This window comes from Micromys minutus (assembly GCF_963924665.1).
Source record: "Micromys minutus genome assembly, chromosome: 8".
Taxonomy (NCBI): domain Eukaryota; kingdom Metazoa; phylum Chordata; class Mammalia; order Rodentia; family Muridae; genus Micromys; species Micromys minutus.
In genome coordinates, this window is record NC_137977.1 from 23,250,224 (window position 1) to 23,269,052 (window position 18,829).

The 18,829-nt window shown below is 37.7% G+C and overlaps 1 protein-coding gene across 3 annotated transcripts in view; it reads left to right on the plus strand.

Annotated features, from left to right (window-relative positions):
• Window positions 1–18,829, plus strand: part of UBE2D2 (ubiquitin conjugating enzyme E2 D2) — a 28,992-nt gene extending 10,163 nt beyond the window's left edge. Inside the window, exons 1-7 of one of the 3 annotated variants that reach the window (XM_080920136.1) lie at window positions 2,208–2,233; window positions 6,635–6,698; window positions 11,871–11,902; window positions 11,980–12,057; window positions 12,137–12,242; window positions 13,791–13,884; window positions 17,910–18,829. In XM_080920136.1, coding sequence (XP_080776262.1) covers window position 6,698; window positions 11,871–11,902; window positions 11,980–12,057; window positions 12,137–12,242; window positions 13,791–13,884; window positions 17,910–17,955 — 357 coding nt within the window. In that variant the 5' untranslated portion in view covers window positions 2,208–2,233; window positions 6,635–6,697 and the 3' untranslated portion in view covers window positions 17,956–18,829. Of the gene's footprint in view, window positions 1–2,207; window positions 2,234–6,634; window positions 6,699–11,870; window positions 11,903–11,979; window positions 12,058–12,136; window positions 12,243–13,790; window positions 13,885–17,909 lie in introns of those variants that run through there. The other 2 variants (XM_080920135.1, XM_080920134.1) reach the window with 2 other exon arrangements.

The window sequence follows — 18,829 nt, forward strand, 5'->3', positions numbered from 1 at the left end:
TCTGCCTGGCGCTGTGTTGTACTTATTGTGGAGGACAGAGGTAACCAGAGATTTCAGGTCTTAAAAGATTCTGTATTAAACTTGTCTTGATACAGCCACCATTGTTTGAACTTAAGGAATTGGTAGAAAGGAACAGTTCTTGGCAGCTTCTGCTCTTGCACGTGTTTGTATTTCTTTATTTCAAAGGTAGTCTTATTGAATACATTAGATTTTCTTATCTAGCTTTGTCATTTACTCAGTGATGTTCTACTTTGGCTATAGTTAAAGTTCTAATTTGTGCTTTATTAGGTATGTGATCTTATGGCTGCAGTATCAGAGAATGAGATGGTAGCTTTTTTATGTATCTGTTTTTGTTATATCTAAAATGCAGTCAAGAAAGAAAACAGGCTGGCCGTGGTGGTGCATGCCTTTAATTCTAGCAGAGGCAGTTGGGTATCTGGCTTACATGGTTGAGTTTCAGGCCATCCAGGAACTGTCTCACAAGAAGAGAGAAGGGAAGAAAATATTGTCGGTTGCATGTTATGTTAAAAAGTATCATTTTGGTTTTGCTAAAAAATGTGCATACTACCTGGCTAGCACTTGGAAGTTGGAGGCCCAGAGGATCTAGAGTCTAAGGGCAGCCTGAGCTACAGAAGGCCATTTCAAAATTTGGGGAAGTAGGGTATTGTTTTATGTAATCAGTGAAAAACAGTATTACTTCCTTTGGGTACTTATGTATAATTCAAATTTTTGTCTGCATGTATGTCTGTGTACCATGTGAGTGCCTGGTACATGGGGGCCAGAAGAGGGCATTGGATTCCTTGGAACTGGAGTTATAGATGGTTGTAAGCTGCCATGTGGGTACTTGGAATTAAACCAGGGTCATCCATAAGAGCAGTAAATACTCTTTAAGTGCGGAGCCATCTCTAGCCTCTCAACTATATGTTGAACAGATATCTCCTGAACAGTTGTCATCACTTTTAGTATGCAAAAAGCTAGAGGTCAGATTTCTTCCTAGTTTTTTCTGTATTAAGAGAAATACTGTATAACCACAGAGAAGTTTCAACTATACTTAGTTATAAAAGCAACTTGAGAATTTTCATAGTAAGTACTTTCAACAGTCAGGATTTAGCTAAAGCAGCAGTTAAGTGAAACCTAAAGGTACATGGAGGAACTAGAAAAGGAGAACGGGAATGGCAAGACCATTCTAGGTAGTGTTCCTAGAGATGTAGATTGGTTGAAATGTAAAGTCAGGGGATTTAAAAGTTCTGGAACTGTTGATGATGTCACATACCTAAAATCTTTAAAACCTGAAGCAGAAAGATCACAAATTTGAAGTCATCCTTGATATATATAAAAAAAATTCAACATGCTTTAGATTACTACTGTTCAACCTTAAAAAGAAAATCCTATTTTTTGTAATAATATATTTGTTTTCATATATTCTGGAAAAATATTCATGTATTCTGGAAAACTTAACTATCTAGGTGTAGATAGACCATAATATGAACTCACTTGTGTGTGGAACCTAAAATTCAAACTCATTTAAGTAGTGTAGAATGATAATTTCTAGGGGCCTGAGGGTGGAAAGAAGTTGGTCAAAGTTGTTTATTGTTGTTAAGATCTTATAAATTTTATTTTAACTTATGTGTTTAAGTGCATGTCTGTGTACTATGTATGTGTAAGCATCCATGGAGACCACAAGAGAGTGTTGGATCTCTAGGAGCTAGAGTTACAAATGGTTGTAAGCTGCTGTGTGGGTGCTGAGAATAAAAACTCAATTTCTGGAAAAGCAGCTAGTGCTCCTAACCTGAGCCATCTCTCTAGCTCCTAGCCAAAGCTTGTGTTAGATTGGAGGAATAAATATAACAAATCTGTTGAGACTGCAGCGATAACTCCAGGGGTGAAAGGTAATATTTCTGGAACCCATGAGAGAATGGAAGGGGAGAATGGATTTCATAGAGTTCTCCACTTCTGTGTTGTTGCAGGTGTGTCTGCCAGCCCACCTCATATTCCTACACATTCACAGTAATAATAAATACAGCTTTAGAAAAGTGCCATTGTAAGTGTTCATGTTACAAAATAGTAAATGTTACATGATAAATATATTGATTAGCTAACAGGCCATTTCACAGTCTATATGTATTTAAGGTCATTGTGCTGTGCACCATATACATCTATACATAACTTACATAAGCACATGTGCTTGTGTACTTTGCTCTATCTCCAAGGTACAATTTCAGTGCTGACAAAGGTATGAGGCTTTGCTTTTCTCTCTGCTCTCCCCACTCCCCTCCCCCCTTTCCTTTTTTCCTCTTTCCTTCCCTCCCTTGCTCACTGGCATGGAGCTTCCTATTCCCTGTGTAGTAGATGATTTTGTACTTTTGATCCTCTTGATTGCTAGCTAGGTTTGATCAAAGTCTTTTGCTACTATGTTTGGCTTATAAAATGCTAGGGATAGAACATGCCATGGCTTTGTACGTGCTAGGTTAGGTTAGCACCTTACCAACTGACATAAATCCCAGCTCTGTTTGAGACAAGGTGTTTTGGTTTTTGGTTTTTCTTTTGGTTGGTTTTAAGACAGGATTTCTATGTAGTTCTGGGTATTCTGGAACTCATTATGAACTCACAGAGATAATCCTGTCTCAGCTTCCTGGGTGTTTTTACAGTTGTAAGCTATTGCACCCACCTACGAAGGATTTTTGATCCTTAATAAAGAACAAAGGGAAGCCAGATAAGGATACCTAGATATTTAGGTAGCTAAGTTAAAGTATAAGTTGAAAACAGGAACTGCAGATGAGTCTAGCTGAGTGCATAGTGGGATCTTAAAACAACAGACACAAAGTAATGAATTTTTTTTTTTTTTACTTGTGGCAGGACACCCATGAATGTTTCCTGCTGAAATGCTTCTACAAATTCCTTGTCCTTAGTCAAGCATGATGCCTGGGCTGCAGTGTGAGATCCTGTCTAAAAAGCAAGCAAGAAATTCTTTATTCTCTAGTATTATATTGGCTTGGCCCAAAACACATTTCAGATAATAGTAATTACATCTTTTCTTATGTATTTTAGACAGAATCTTTACCCAGGAGGGTTCAAACTCTGTGTATAGCTCAGGCTGGCCTTAAATTGGGGACCTTCTGTCTTAGCTTCCTGAGTGCTGGGTTTGCAAGTATGTGCCACTATTACTCTGGGCTGTGTATATTTTGCTTACCATTGATAATTGTCAACAATGTTACACATATTTTTAAGGATTTCCTAGATTCTAAGAAAATACTTGGGAGAAAAAAGAGAAGGCCCTGCCTTTGAAAGATAGTTTATTAATTGCATCTGAAAAGCTACTAAAGCAGGATCTTTCTCTTGCTGTATAGTAGACATTCAGAGTTGGGCATGACTGTATCATACTATGTAAATTTCTACCTCAGTTTAACTTTTTTGATGTAGGTATGAAACTGATATCAAGAGGCCAAGTAACTGATTTGTTTTAAGTTTTTTTTTGTTTGTTTGTTTATTTTATGTATGTCACTGTCTTCAGACACACCAGAAGAGGTCATCAGATTCCATAACAGATGGTTGTGAACCACCATGTGGTTGCTGGAATTTGAACTCAGGACCTCTGGAAGAACAGTCGGTGTTCTTAACCGCTGAGCCATCTCTCCAGCCCTTGTTTTAAGTTTCTTAAGAGCATAATAGTGTATGTGTTTGTAAGAGTTTTTGTAATGTGTTTTAAGAGCATCAATGAGTATGTGTTTAGAAAGCCTTAATTTTGCCTATTGCCTTTATATAATAGATTTTAAAATATATATACATTAAAGGCAAAGAATTTTTAATTAATTTTAAGGGTTACTTTGGGGAAAATGTTATAATTATAATATATGTTTATTATATTCAGTGGCCACAGATTATTAGAGCACTTTGAGGGAGAACTTACTTAAGCCCATGGCCTAAATTGGAGACTTTGGCCTAAATTTAGCTATTTATTATTTATAAGTATATTATTTATATGTATATATATGAGCTTCTGTACACATAGAACACTATATCATATATATATTTTATGCATAAATAATACATACATGATTTTTACTAAATCATCACAATAACAGTAAATAATCTCAGTTCATTAGGTAAAGGGTTCTATAGCAGTTTTATGTACAGAGAGGAAAATAGGTGGTGATAGAATTAGTATTTTGAAGAGAAAGGGCAACATATAAGGATATAAGGTGGTATATGCTTGTAGCATTTGGAAAGTTATGGCAGAAAGATCAAGTAAAGTTCAGTGTCAGCCTTGGTTACATAAGTTTGAGGCCAGCCTAGGCTACATGTTATAACCCTGCTCCAGTCTAAATATCTTTTATTGTTTTGTAAAAATGTTAGATTTGGGGCTGGAGAGATGGCTCAGCAGATAAGAGCATGGACTACTCTTCCAAAGCAAGCTTCTATTCCTAACATCTATATGGTGGCTTGTAATTGTCTATAATGTCAGTTCCAGGGGCTCTCAACACTCTTTAGTCTCTGCAGGCACTTATGCACACATGGTGCAGACAACACTCACATAAAATAAAAATAACCATTTAATGTTAGAATTTATTATTTTTACTGTTGTACTTCTGATGTCCTAAAACTAGCCCTTCCTAACAGTCTTTTTTTTTTTCCTAAAGATTTATTTTATGTATGAGTACACTGTAGCTGTCTTCAGACACACTAGAAGAGGGCATCAGGTCCCATAACAAATGATTGTGAGCTGGGTTGTGAGATGTGGTTGCTAGGAATTAAACTCAGGACCTCTGGAAGAGCAGCCAGTGCTCTTAACCACTGAGCCATCTCTCTAGCCACCTAACAGTCTTTTGATCTCTAAAACCAGGCCAAAGGCTGTAGTTAGTTGTACCACAGTTGCCTGTCATGAGCAGGCTGTGAGTTATTCTGCATCACTGTAAAAGAAAACAGGAAACAGCTGAGGAGAAAGAAAATAGATTGATTTCCTTTGTCTAGTTTTTCAGGTCTCATTCATTACCAGGCTCCAGGTTTGTGTTAAAATAAATGAAGAGCTGACATCTGATTGTGGAGTGTGGAGCCGTACTATAGGTGACTCAGTCTCTGGGTGCTTCAGTCAGCCTTCATAATCTACCCTCTTTCTAGAAGTTCTGGGGACTGAACCAGGACTAACATGATTTTCAGTTACTTTATGATTGAGCTATATCCCTAGTTAGTTAGTTAGTTAGTTAGTTAGTTAGTTAGTTAGTTAGTTTTTTTAACTTTGATTAAATTACCTAGACTAGCCTTGAAGTTTCTCATAGTTCAGGTAGCCTGGATATTGCCCTTCTGTTCTGACTTCCAGCAGCTGAGATTGTATATTTGCACCATCTGGCTAGAGTGTACCATATTCTTTTAAAGGTTTTTCTGTTTAGTACACTAGTAGTAAGACACAGCTGAAAACTTGTTAGCATTTTATCAGATGGTCTAATGTAGTTTCAGAACCTTTTTTAAAAATGATTTTAAGAGTTTGTTCTAACTACTTAACAGTTTTATGATACAAAACTGGCCTTGGGATGGGCATGATGACACATAACTTTAATCCCAGCAGAGGGAGGAGGCAGAGTTAAGTACCTCTCTGTGATTTCAAGGCCAGCCTGGTTTATAGAGTAAATTCTAGGCTAGACAAGGACTACACAGAATAAAACAAAACAAAATTTGCATTGTGTCCTCCCCCATAATCCTCTCAAAGAATTGAGAGCCAGGCATAGTGGTGTGGACTAACCTGAGCTGTTTCAATAGGAGTGGGGATCTGGGCATACTGTTCACAGATGTAATTCCAGCACTCGTTCTTCTGAGTCAGATAGATCACAGATTTGAAGCCAGGCCTGGGCTACAGTGTGAGACTTTATTTCAGAAAGCTAAAGGGAGGGAGAGAAGATAAAAGACAAATAATAGCTTTTCCCCCCTTTTAAAAAGGTTAAGGTGGTGGGTAACATTCAGAGGCTTTAGCGCCATAAAGTTCATGGTGAAATTAAATGAGAAAAGCTTGGAATCATTTGTGTAAGAGAAGTATATAAGATTTATGACCAAAAGTCAGACTGAACAAGAGTCTATTAGACATGACTACTTGAGGAGGATAAAGCAGGAGTGGGTGGGCAGCACAATTAGCTTGTTTTTAAAATGAGCTCTGTGGGCTGAAGAGATGGCTCAGCCATTAAGAGCACTTGTTGCTCTTCCAGAGGACTAGAATTTTGTTCTAGCATTCACATGATGGCTCACAGCCATCCAATCTAGGGGATCTAATGTCTGATATCTTCTGATGTACATAATATACATACATGCAGGCAAAAACACTTATAAGATACAATAAATACCTTTTAAAGGAAGGAAGAACAATATAAACTACCTTTGCAGGGTGTGATGGTACATACTTTTAATCCCAGCACTGGTGAGACAGAGGCAGGTGTATCTCTAAAGGCCAGCCAAGTCTATTTAGTGAGACCTTGTCATTGTCCAGTTCCCTCTACCTCACCCCCAAAATATTCAATATACAATTTACCATGTGCTTCTCTGACTGGAGAATAAATAATTCTAAAAGCTTTCCAAGAAAGGCAGAGAACACTGTTAACAAGGTAAGATTAGTGACTCTGTAAAGTTACATTTCTTTTTGTTTTTTCTTAAGGAATTGAATGACCTGGCTCGAGATCCTCCAGCACAGTGTTCAGCAGGTCCTGTTGGAGATGATAGTAAGTATCTCTAAGTGGAGTTGAGAGTAAAGCAGCATAGCAATACTTTCTCTGGAGAACTGTATTTCTTGAGGTTATTTGTTTATTTTGTTTATTTATTAAGTGTGTATACACACCAGGTGGTCAAATTTGGCAAAGTTATGATCTGTTAAGAGGTGTTTGCTATAGGAAGAGGGGAGAGTTTCCTATGACAATCTGTTTTAAGTTTACCCAGTTATCTTAGACTTTGAGCTTCTTCTGCTAGCATTATTTTTGTGGTTGCTCTGGCTTCTTTCTACCCATCCTTTCTTTGGGATGTTTTCCTGAGTAAAAGAACTGTTACTACACCTGGCTATTTTGCTCTTAAAGGATGACATGGTATATGCATGCTTGTATTTAACTATTCTACTGGCTCATATTATGAAAGCAGGTATAATTATTTTATTACATTATTCACTGAGGGTTGAACCCAGGGCCTTGTGTATGCAAGGCTGTCACTCTATTTCTAAGAAGCATCCCTAGCTAGACTAACTAAAATACTTTATTTGTATATTTATTATGTCTCGTCTTCTAACATTTTTTGAGTCCTAGAGATTAATTTTGGTTGTCAGTCTTTGGCAAATGTTTTTATCTACTTATTGGCCCTACCAGCATTTTGATACTAGTTTAGTACTGTAATACTAAATTTAGTATTAAAAACAAACAAAAAAATTATACTTCATGTAGCTCTTCTGTCCCAACCTCTCCAATGCTAGGATTAAAGTGGGAGCCATTAAGCCCAGGTGATTTGGGATTTTTTTTTTTTTTTCTTTCTTAAATTTGGAACCCCCACACCCTCTCTCACACCCACACCTCCACTTTCTTCTCTCTTGTGTCTTTTTGGCTACTCTGGAACTCTGTGTGTAGACCAACTTGCCTTGAGTTAATAGAAATCTGTTTTAGCCTCTGAGTGCTGGGATTAAAAGGTGTGTGCAATTGGACCTGGTGTGTGTGTGTGTGTGTGTGTGTGTGTGTGAGGGAGAGAGAGAGAGAGAGACAGAGACAGAGACACAGAGACAGAGACAGACTATGCCTGGCCCTGTCAAATATTTTTTAAATGTAGGTAACTTGGATTTCATTTTTTAAAAAAACTTAATTTGCTACAAATGATAACATTGAGAGAGAAAAAAAAACATGCTGAATATAGTGGCATATGTCTGCAATTCCAGAATCTTAGTGGGTTTAGACAGGAGAATTATGAGTCCAAGGTTAGTCTGTGCTGTATAGTGAGAGAGACTCAAGAAACAAAACTATCACGAGATGCCACTTTTTAAAAAATGTCAAGAAAAGCTGGAGGAAAGCTCTGTAGCTTTATTCTTTTCCCCATTTCTGCAACAAGCTGATAAGGAAAGAATACTTCCCCTTAAAGTAAGCTGAAGATACTTAATCTGCTTGATTTTGGTTTGACTCTGGTGAAATGATTCTTTTGGGATCTTTATGTTCAGACATATATCTCTGGAGATTTAATTTTAAACCAACAAATATTATTATCCCTTTTAACTTTAAGGCATCATCTATAATTTGATTTGACAGCATCAAACCAGAGTTGTGATAGTAGTTATTTTTATTGTCCAAGTTGTTTTTAGGGCTGAGTGTGAAGTTCAGTGGTGGAGTGCTTACCTAGCATACCTAAAACCATGGTTCACCCAGCCAGCACCACACAGCAGGGTGAAACCCATTTTTTATTTTGATATTATAAGCTCCATTTCAAACAACTCCTCAAGAGATCCTTAACTTGTGTGACAAGAGTTAGCTGAGTTGGGTGGTCTAGATAAAATCACATTGGCAATGTCTCTCGGATTCTAGTGTAGATATCAATGGCTAAATTTTCCTTACAAACTCTTTTTTTCTGTATTGAGTAAGCCCACTTTAGAAATGGGACAAGTATTCTTTTTTTTTTTTTTTTTTGCTTTTATGTGGTTACCTTATTGACTACTTTGAAATTATCTCTATAGTTTATAATCAAACTTGTGTTTTGAATGTTTTTGTTTTAAAGTAGTGTTGAGGATCCAGCCCATAATCATATATGCTAGACAGATGCTTCATGTCCCACCAGCTCTGTATTGAAGGATGTGCTAGAAGCACTAAAAACCTACACATAAGATCATATTTATTTTTATTAATTACTTACTTGGAATCACAGTTCACTTTGGGGCCTGGACTGGTCTGGCATTTACTGTGTAGACCAGGCTGACCTCAAAATCAAAGAGATCCTCCCACCTTTGCCTCCTAAGTACTAAGATTAAATGTAAATGCCACAGTGTCTTGCCTGTGTGTTTGTTTGTTTTCCCTTTGTTGTTAAAACTAATCTTTGGGGCTGGAAATGTAGCTTAGTAAATGTAACTTAGTTGGTAAATTATTTATTTCATGTACCATGCACAAGACCTTAAGTCTGAGCCTCAACCAATACTATATAAACTAGCTGTGGTTCTTACTACCATTTTCAAGCCAGACTGGCATAAATGAGACCCTGTCTAAAAATTTTAAATATCTTAGAGCTGGAGTGCTAGTTGCTCTTTTCTGGAATTCAGTTCCTTCTGGTGGCTCACAACTTTGTGGAACTTGTCTCTTCTGTCCTGCATGTGTAGGATGCACACACATACATTAAGACAAAGCATCATTGCCACATCTTTGCAGGGCTCCAGGGATTGAACCTGTCTGGGGTGCTGAATGAAGGAAATACAAACATGGACACAGAAAGGAAAGTAGATATTGGATGGCTTGGGCTTTCCACAGCACCCTAGAAGTTCAGTGAGTTCATTGTATAGAGTTAAACAGGAAAATGGGGTTATTGCGTATAGCTGAAGGAGGTCAAACTGTTATCATTTAGACAAACAGAGGCAAGTTTAGCTAATTTCTGTAGCAGTTGCTCTAGGGGAATATAGTCTGTGAGCTGTAAACATCCAGGGAAGAAAGTTATAGTGGGTATTATGTTCACATTATAATCTCTTGCATACTGAGCAGAAGGCTTTGTCATTTTCCCATATGGCTGTGGCTGTGGACTCTGACATAGTTTTACCCACATCAACAAGACATTCACTCAGAAGTTCACTCATTCAGGGCTTCTTCTATTCTGCACTGTAAACAAAAGGAAAACAAAAAGACATCAACTTTTCTAAGCTGAAAAGATAGTCCAATTGGTAAAGTGTTTACTGTGGAAAATGTAAACAAACCAGTTAATATTCCAACATCAATAGAAAGGGGTAGGAAAGTGGCAGTGTACCTGAAATCAGTGCTGGAAATGTGGAAACAAGTTGATGATTGGTGGCCAGCCATTCATTGTTAAAGGGCCAGTTTCAAGCTCAGTGAGAAACCCTGTCTGTAGTAAAAGCAGGGTAGAGAAGAATAAAGAAAACATTTAATTAGTTCAGTTTCAGAAGTTTAGCCCATTATCATCATTGAGAGAAGTATGGAACCCTTTAGGCAGACATGAGATGAGAATTGGGGGCAGCATTTCTATTTAAACCACCATGATACCCAAAGTCAACTTACTGTCTCTAAAATAAACTGTTCTTGAGTATGTGGACCCTTTCTGCTATATACCAGCATTATTTCTTAAATTTATTTTATGCATTGTATTAAGAAATGATTTATTGAAGTAGAATGACAGTGGTGGTGCATGTCTTTATCCCAGCATTCTGGAGGCAGATCTCTGCAAGGACTCTGTCTGTATGAATGCCTACAGGTCAGAAGAGGGTATTAGATCCCATCGTACATGGTTGTGAAATGTAGTTGCTAAGAATTGGACTTGGAACCTCTGAAAGAACAGCCAGTGCTTTTAACTACTAAACCATCTCTCTATCCAGGATCTCTGTTGAGTTTAATGCCAGTCTGGTCTACAGAGTGATTTCCAGGACATAGAGAACCTCTGTCTCAGAAATAAAGAAACAAAGTCAGTCTTGGAGGCAAAGAAATAATTTTTAATAGTATTTAGGGCCTTTCTATGGGCTTTGTCAACAAATTTGATTTCCAGGCATGACTTTGATACAAGTTTTTGTTGGTTAGTAGTAGGTTGGTTTTGTGACAGAATCACTGTGTAGCCATGGCTCACCTATGAAACTTGCTATGTAGACCAGGTTGGCCTCACACCTTGTACCTTGGCTTTGTCAGCGTTGTTACAGGCATGTTATACCACCATGCTTAGTTCCAATACTTTATATTTACTTTGTGTGTGTACATGTATATGCTATGAAACATGTTTGGAAGCCAGAGAACAGCCTGGGAGTTGCTTTTCTCCTGCTGTGTGAATTCTGGAAATCAAACATTCCATGCTTGATAGCAAAGCTTTTCTTAATGAGCCACCTTTCTGGCCTCAAGAAAAATGTCTTGGATCTTTAGTTTTGGTGGTAGTGATGTGTATAACGTGTGAGCATATGAGTTTGAATGATTGGAGACCGGGAGAGAGTATCCTCTGGAGCTAGAATTACAGGTTGTTACAAGCTACCTTATTTGGATGTTTGGATGTGAACTCTGGTCTCCAAGAAGAGTGTCCATGCTTAACTGCTGAGCTATCTCTCTAGCCCCTCCAAATATTTTAAAACCAACTGTCTGGATTTTTTCTTTTGTTTTTGTTTTTGTTTTGGGTTTGTTGTTGGATTTTGTTTTGTTTTGTTATGGGTGGTTGTTTGGGGGCTTTAGAGACAGACTTTCTCTGTAACTAGAATTCTGACTGACTTCCAATTCAGAGATATACCTGCCTCTGCCTCAAAGTGCTGGGATTAAAGGCAGGCACTGCCAAACCTTGCTCACTTTGTCTGTCTGTCTGTGTCTCTCTTTCTTTTTCCTTTTTTAATAGTTTGGACTCAATTGGTTTATTTTTTATGCTGCCCATAGAAACTAGTCAATATCGGAGCTGGAGAGATGACTCAGTGGTTAAAAGCAGTGACTGTTCTTCCAGAGGTCTTGAGTTCAATTCCCAGCAACCACATGGTGGCTCACAACCATCTACAATGAGATCTAATGCTCTCTTCTGCTGTGTCTGAAGACAGCTACAGTGTACTCTAATTAATTAATTAATTAATTAAAGAAACTAGTCATTATCATACTATTTATAAATAAACTTTGATTAGGTACAGGGAATGATATAGGTTTCTACGTTGTAGGTGTAATGTGAATATTGTTAATTAACATGGTGACTTTTTCTCTTTTTTTCAGTGTTTCATTGGCAGGCTACAATAATGGGGCCAGTAAGTATTCACTTTAATTCCTTAATTATTTTATGTAATTTATTCATTTTTTAATCTCACTTTCTTATTATCAACAGAATGACAGCCCCTATCAGGGTGGAGTATTTTTCTTGACAATTCATTTCCCAACAGATTACCCCTTCAAACCGCCTAAGGTAATTGATATGATCATTGCTCTTTAAGATGATCTATATGGTACTGGTAAACCAATCACAAAGATTTCTTTTTCTTCAGGTTGCATTTACAACAAGAATTTATCATCCAAATATTAACAGTAATGGCAGCATTTGTCTTGATATTCTACGGTCACAGTGGTCTCCAGCACTAACTATTTCAAAAGGTAATGGAATAGTTGTTTGATATCAAGGTGATAGGGTGTGGAGGTGCACACCTTTAATACCAGCTTTGGGGAGGCAGAGGCAGGCAGGTAGGTGTCTGAGCGCTTGGGCTGTACAGGGAGACCCTGTCTCAAAAGGGGAACAAGTAACTGCTTTTTGTTACTGTTCTCTGTTGGTTTATCTTTTTAAGATGATCTGTTTTTTAAATTAATTATTTTGTGTGTATTTTGCCTGCATGTATATCTTTGCTGTTTGTGGGTGGGTGGGTGTGGGGGTGGGGGTGAGACCAGAGGAGAGTGATAGATCACCTATTAACTTGAATTATAGAGTTATAGTGACCTAGTATGTGGGTACTGGAAATTGAGCCAGGATCTTCTGAACAGTACTTAACTTCTTTTCCAGTCCTGGCTTTTTTAAAAAAAAAAACAAACAAAAAAAAAAAAACAAAAAAACAAAAAAAAAAGCCCTCCTGTTTCCTTTTAAAAGGACCAGTCTCCCTTAGTTTATAATAGTCTTTATTAATAAAATGGAAAAGAGTTGAATTTTGAATTGGTCCGTAGTAAGATGCCAGGTTGTTGATTGTGATGCTCAAGAGCAGGTTAGAAGGCTGCTATAGTGGTATATACACTGTTATCCTAATACTTGGGAAGTAGGAGGAGAATGGTGACTAGTAGTTATTCTTGATTGTATAGCAGGTTTGAAGCTAGTATGGTACAAGAGTGTGGTCCTTCCTAAAAGAGTTAGCAAACTAGCTTCCACCAAGAAAGTGAATGATGTGATTGATTTTGTTTGTTTATTATTGTGCCTGTTATGTTATCTCCTTCTACCTTACATAGATTCCAAGAATCAAACTCAGCTTGGCTGGTTGAGCAAGTGTTTGACTTGTTGAGCCATTTTACTTGAATTCTGTTTATTTTTGTTGATGGTTGGGGGTTTTTTTGTTTGCATTTGTTTTAAGGCAGGGTCTTTTAGTTTAGGCTGTCCTTCGTTCCTATAGTGCTGGGATTGAAAGTGCCTGGTTAAAATTTATTTCATTTTTGAGATAACCTCCTATATTCCAGACTATCCTTGAAGTTTCTGTGTGATTGATTGTGTCAGATACTCTTGTCTGTTGTTAGAAACGTGACAGCTGATTTTCTCTGAATGTGAGCTTCTGAAAATTGAGTGAGGTTCACTAGTACTGACAAGTATTCTCAATCTAGGATTTAGAAGAGCTGTTTTTGTTGTGCTAATAACTGAACTCAGAGCAGAACCTTGTGTACATTATGCAAGCTCTCCATCACTAAGCTACCTGCATTCACAATTCTATATTTTTAATATTGTTGGCATCTCAGGTTGGGTTTTTGGTTGTGGTTTGTTTTTCCCTTGGAAACAGGGTTTCACTGTGCTACTGTGGCTGGCCTTGAATTCGCAGAGGTCCACCTTTTCACCTGCCTCTGCCTCCTGAGTTCTTCAATTAAAGACCATGCCCAGCTTCTGATGTTTAAGCCTTTTGCTTTGGTTTTCTACTAACCTACACTTTTTTTTTTGTTTTGTTTTTAATATCCCAGTACTTTTGTCCATCTGTTCTCTGTTGTGTGATCCCAATCCAGATGATCCTTTAGTGCCTGAGATTGCTCGGATCTACAAAACAGATAGAGAAAAGTAAGTATCACCTTCAGATAGAAACCTGTCAGGCATCGGATAGAGCTGCCTCATAGTTTCTTACTTACAGAGTTGAATGTAAACCAAATATTTAGGATAAACTCTCTAATGGGTACATGAAACAGGTTTCTGTACAAAATATTATAAACAGATGATAGTAATCTCAAATGTAATTGTCTAATGTAACTTCTAAAAACCTTTCTTAGATACCTTCGGGTCTTTTTGGTTTTGGACTTGTGAATCATTGTATATCAAGTTCCCATTTATTTATCTTCTCTATGGTTTGGTAAATTAATGGGAAAGATAATTGACTTTATTACCATTTGGCATAGAGGTACAAAATCTTTTAAAAACAAATTTTGATGTAGAATTAGGTATTTTAGAACTGTATACTATATGACTTATTTAAGAATGATCAGGGTATTAAAAGTGATTTAAAGAGTTATTATCTTTTGCTTTTGTGAGACTATGCTATATGTGGGATATGAATATGGGGGGTGCCCTGCTTTTGTTGTTTTTTTTTTTTTTTTTTTAAGACTTATTTATTTATATGAGTACACTAGCTGATTTCAGACACACCAGGAGAGGGCACCAAATCCCATTACAGATGGTTGTGAACCACCATGTGATTGCTGGGAATTGAAGTAGGGACCTCTGGAAGAGCAGGGCTCTTAACCACTGAACCATCTCTCCCAGCCCTGCTATTTTGAGACAGCATTTCTTATGTGGCTCAGGCTGGCCTAGAACTCAAAGACCCTCCTGCCTCTGCCTCTCAGTGCTGGAATTAAAGGCACATACTGGTGGTGGCACAGATAGGCCTTTAATCCCAGCACTCAGGAGGGAGGGGACAGATTTCTGAGTTCAAAGACAGCCAGGGCTATGTGGAGGAACCCTATCTTGAACACCTCCCACTCCAAAAAAAGAGCACATGCCACTATACCTTTCCCACTACACACAGCTAGATTTTGAGTTTTAAAAATAAAGAAAAGACTAGCTGAATGTGGTAGCCCACACCTTTGATCCTAGCTCTTGTGAAGCAGGGACAGATTAAGACCCATCTCTTGTTAATTAATTAATAAAAAATAATTAGTTAATTAAAAATAAAATGTTACACACATAATTACTTAAATCTGTTGTATTAAAATGTCATAGATATAAGCAGGGCTGTTGTGGTACACATCTTTATCTTTAATTTCAGAGTTTGGGAGTCAGAGTTCAAGGCTAGCCTGGTATACAAAGTGTGGTCCAGGAAAGACAAGGCTATGTAGAAAAACCCTGACTCTGGGAAAGAAAAAGAAAATCATGGATAATATATAAGCAGAGTATTGAGGCAGGAGTATTGTGAATTTGTGGCCACCGTGAACAACAGAATGATAACCTGTCTCAAAAGGCCCAAAATCATAACAGAAAAGTCATAGATAGGTTTTGTTGTTGATGTTGGTGTTTAATGAAGCACCAGCAATAGGAAATTCTGGCACTGATTCTTTAATTTTGTTTTGTGTATGTCTTGAGTACTATTAATAACCACATGTTTCTGGCTCAATTTAAAATGCCTTTAATATTGTGTGTTTATGTGTTGCCTGCATGTGAGTGCTGGGATTTGAACCAGGGTCCTCTAGAAGTGCAGCTGGTTCTCTTAACTGCTAGTCATTTACTTGTCTGTTATCTCTGCGGACCTTGCAACTTTACTTGATTCATTTACTTATTTATTTACTTATTTTTAGTGAGGCAGGGTTTCACTAAAAAGTTTTAGCTGGCCTAGAACTTACATAAATCTACCTGCCTCTGCCTCCCAAGTATTGTGGTTAAAGGTGTGTGTCACAAACTTTAGCCGCATTATTTATTTGCTTAGTGCATTATATATAAGTAATTGTTTTGATTAGAAAACATTTTGTTTAATATATAGAACTGTGGCTATGAATGCTTCTCAGAAAGATATTCTAAGTCATCATAGTACCAGTGTTCAGCAGAATATTCATTTTTTAAAAAATAAAATTTAGGGCTGGAGAGATGGCTTAGCAGTTAAGAGCACTGACTGTTCTTCCAAAGGTCGTGAGTTCAGTTCCCAGTAACCACATGGTGGCTTCACAACCATCTGTAATGGAATAATCAGATGCCCTCTTCTGTGTGTCTGAAAAGCTACAGTATACTCACATTTAAAAAAAAAAAAGAGGCAGGCGGATCTGAATTTGATGCCAGCCTGGTCTACAAAGGGAGTTCCAGAACAGCCAGGACTTCACCAAGAAACCCTGCCTGATGGTGCATTCCTGCCCCTCCTTTTAATTAATATATATATACACACACACACACACACACACACACACACACACACACACACACACACACACACACACTGTAGCTGTCTTCAGATATACCAGAAGAGGGCATCAGTTGCAGATGGTTGTGAGCCACCATGTGGTTGCTGGGACTTGAACTCAGGACCTCTGGGAGAGCAGTTGACCTCCTAACTACTGAGCCATCTCTTTGGGCCTCCCACCTCTTTTTAAAAATTATTTTTATTTTATGTACATTAATTCTTTGCCTGTATGTATGTCTGTATGGGGGTGTCAGATTTCCTGGAAGAGGAGTTAACAGTTGTGAGCTGCTATGTGGGTGCTGGGAATTAAACTAGGGTTCTCTGGAAGAATGGTGAGTGCTCTTAACTGTGAGTTATCTCTCCAGCCTACATTTCTGTTCTTTGTTCTTTTTTGGTTTTGGGTTTTGTTTTGAGATGGTCTCATGTAGCCAAGGCTGTCTCCTAATTCACTGTGTAAATTTGGGTGATCTTGATCCTCCTTTCTCTACTCTTTGAATGCTATGATTACATGTGTATTCTAGACAAATACAAGTTTTATCTGTTTATTTGTTACTGGAATGTTTTACAGATTATTGAAGTAAACCCTATCAGAGTAAGTTGTTTTATTAATATAAAGGAAGGTATTATGTCATTTTATTTTTTTATAGGGTTTTGTTTGGAGACAGTATCTAATTATGTACCTTAGGCTTGCTGCAGCTTAATGTGTATACCAAGCGCTCCTTCGTTCACAGATCGCACCCACTTGCCTGTGCCTTCTTAGTGCTATGACCACTATATTCAATTCCTTGAAGTGTTTTATGAATAGGTAATAGTTCTGTTTTTGTGTATGTACCACATGGATGCCTGGTACCACAGAGTCCATGGGAGGAGCTGGTCTCATTCTTTTTTGGATTTTGAGACTTTATGGAATCTCATTCTTCAGTCTCCCCACTTAGCTCATTATGCTGTTTAAATTACTCATATGATTTTAAGTACCATATAATATTAAATTACATAGTCAAAAAATTCTTACATAATCAGGTGTGTTGGCCCATTCCTATAACGCTCTAAAGCTAGGAAGACTGGTTTTAAGGTTAGCTTTGGCTATATACTGAACCTATCTAAAATAAATTATGAAAAATAAAAGTCAGAACATAAGATGACCGGGTGGTAGTGGCAAGCCCCTTTAGTTCAGTTTAGTTCAGAAGACAGAGGCAGATAGATCTCTCCGAGTTCAAGGCCAGTCTAGTCTTCAACGAATTCCAGGACAGCCAAGGTTGTTTGTTACACAGAGAAATCCTGTCTCAAAACCATCAGATGATGTACATACAAGCAAACACTAAACGTGAATCTGAGTCCTTCAGACACTACGTTTATAGGGAATTGTTTTGGATTTTACAAGTGTCTCACTGTATCCTGAGCATAGGCTTATTTATAATTGGAGGTAAGGGTAAAGGGTGGTACATCCCTGCAATAGCAACAGCCCAGAAGGGTTGCCACAAGTTTTGAGGCCATCATGGTCAGCCATGGCTTTGAAGTGAGACCCTAGTACAAAGGGTGGGGGTGGGAGGGAGGGTGTTATCAAGCAAAATGTGTGAAAGAAATTGGAGGAAATTTTATTTGACCATTTTCAGTTACTGGCTTAAAATTACTAGTTGGGGTGATGAATGCAATATGTTGCTTATTGATTCCTTACCTATGTTAAGCTGAGTTCTCTTTGTGTGTACAGGTACAACAGAATAGCTCGGGAATGGACTCAGAAGTATGCGATGTAATTAAAGAAATTATTGGATAACCTCTACAAATAAAGCTAGGGGAACTCTGAAAGAGAGAAAATCCTTTTGATTTCCATTTGACTGCTTTCTATGAGCCCACGCCTCATCTTCCCCTGTGCACATGTTTACCTGACACAGCAGTGCTGCGTGTTGTACATACTTGGAACAACAAACTAGAAATACTGTACTTCTGTACCAACATTGCCTCCTAGCAGAGAAGTGTATGTGTGAGAAGCCAGTTCTCCGGGCATAACCTAGGTGTGAGACTAAAAGCTTTCCTTATTGACTTAACTTTGGATAATGGCAAGATGTGAGGGGTAGTGGGTACACAGTGTGTGCTTGAATGGGAGGAAAAAAGCTCCAGTGACCCATAGGAGATTGTCCTTAAGTGGAATCCATCTAATCTCAGTCATAAAAAGCAAGATGAAGAGTGTGAAGCTGTTTCTGTATTCATTTCATCCTGAAGGACCTACAACTTAGGTGAAAGTTATGACCAAACAGGTTAAACTACATGCTGTATTTTAAGGTCTAAGTTTAACTGATCAACATTTAAATGGACTGGAGCTGTTAGTACATAACGTGTGATGGGCTTTGTTCCCAACACTTTCACATCTCCCTGCCCTTTCAGCCTTTCTCCTTTTAGCCTCTTTCCATAATTTTTGGTTTGTATGTGGTTTCTCAGTTAATACATAGCTAATAGCTCTTATTTTTCTTATGTTTTTAACTGCTTTAGGCCTATTTCGATGTAAGGGTGAAAATTTATTTGATGGAAATACTTGTGTATATTTAAAGACCCAGTTGCTCCTCTGGAGCTTGTACGTTCAAGAATGATTAATCTGTGTAATAAACTGATTACTACAGTCATTACATATAA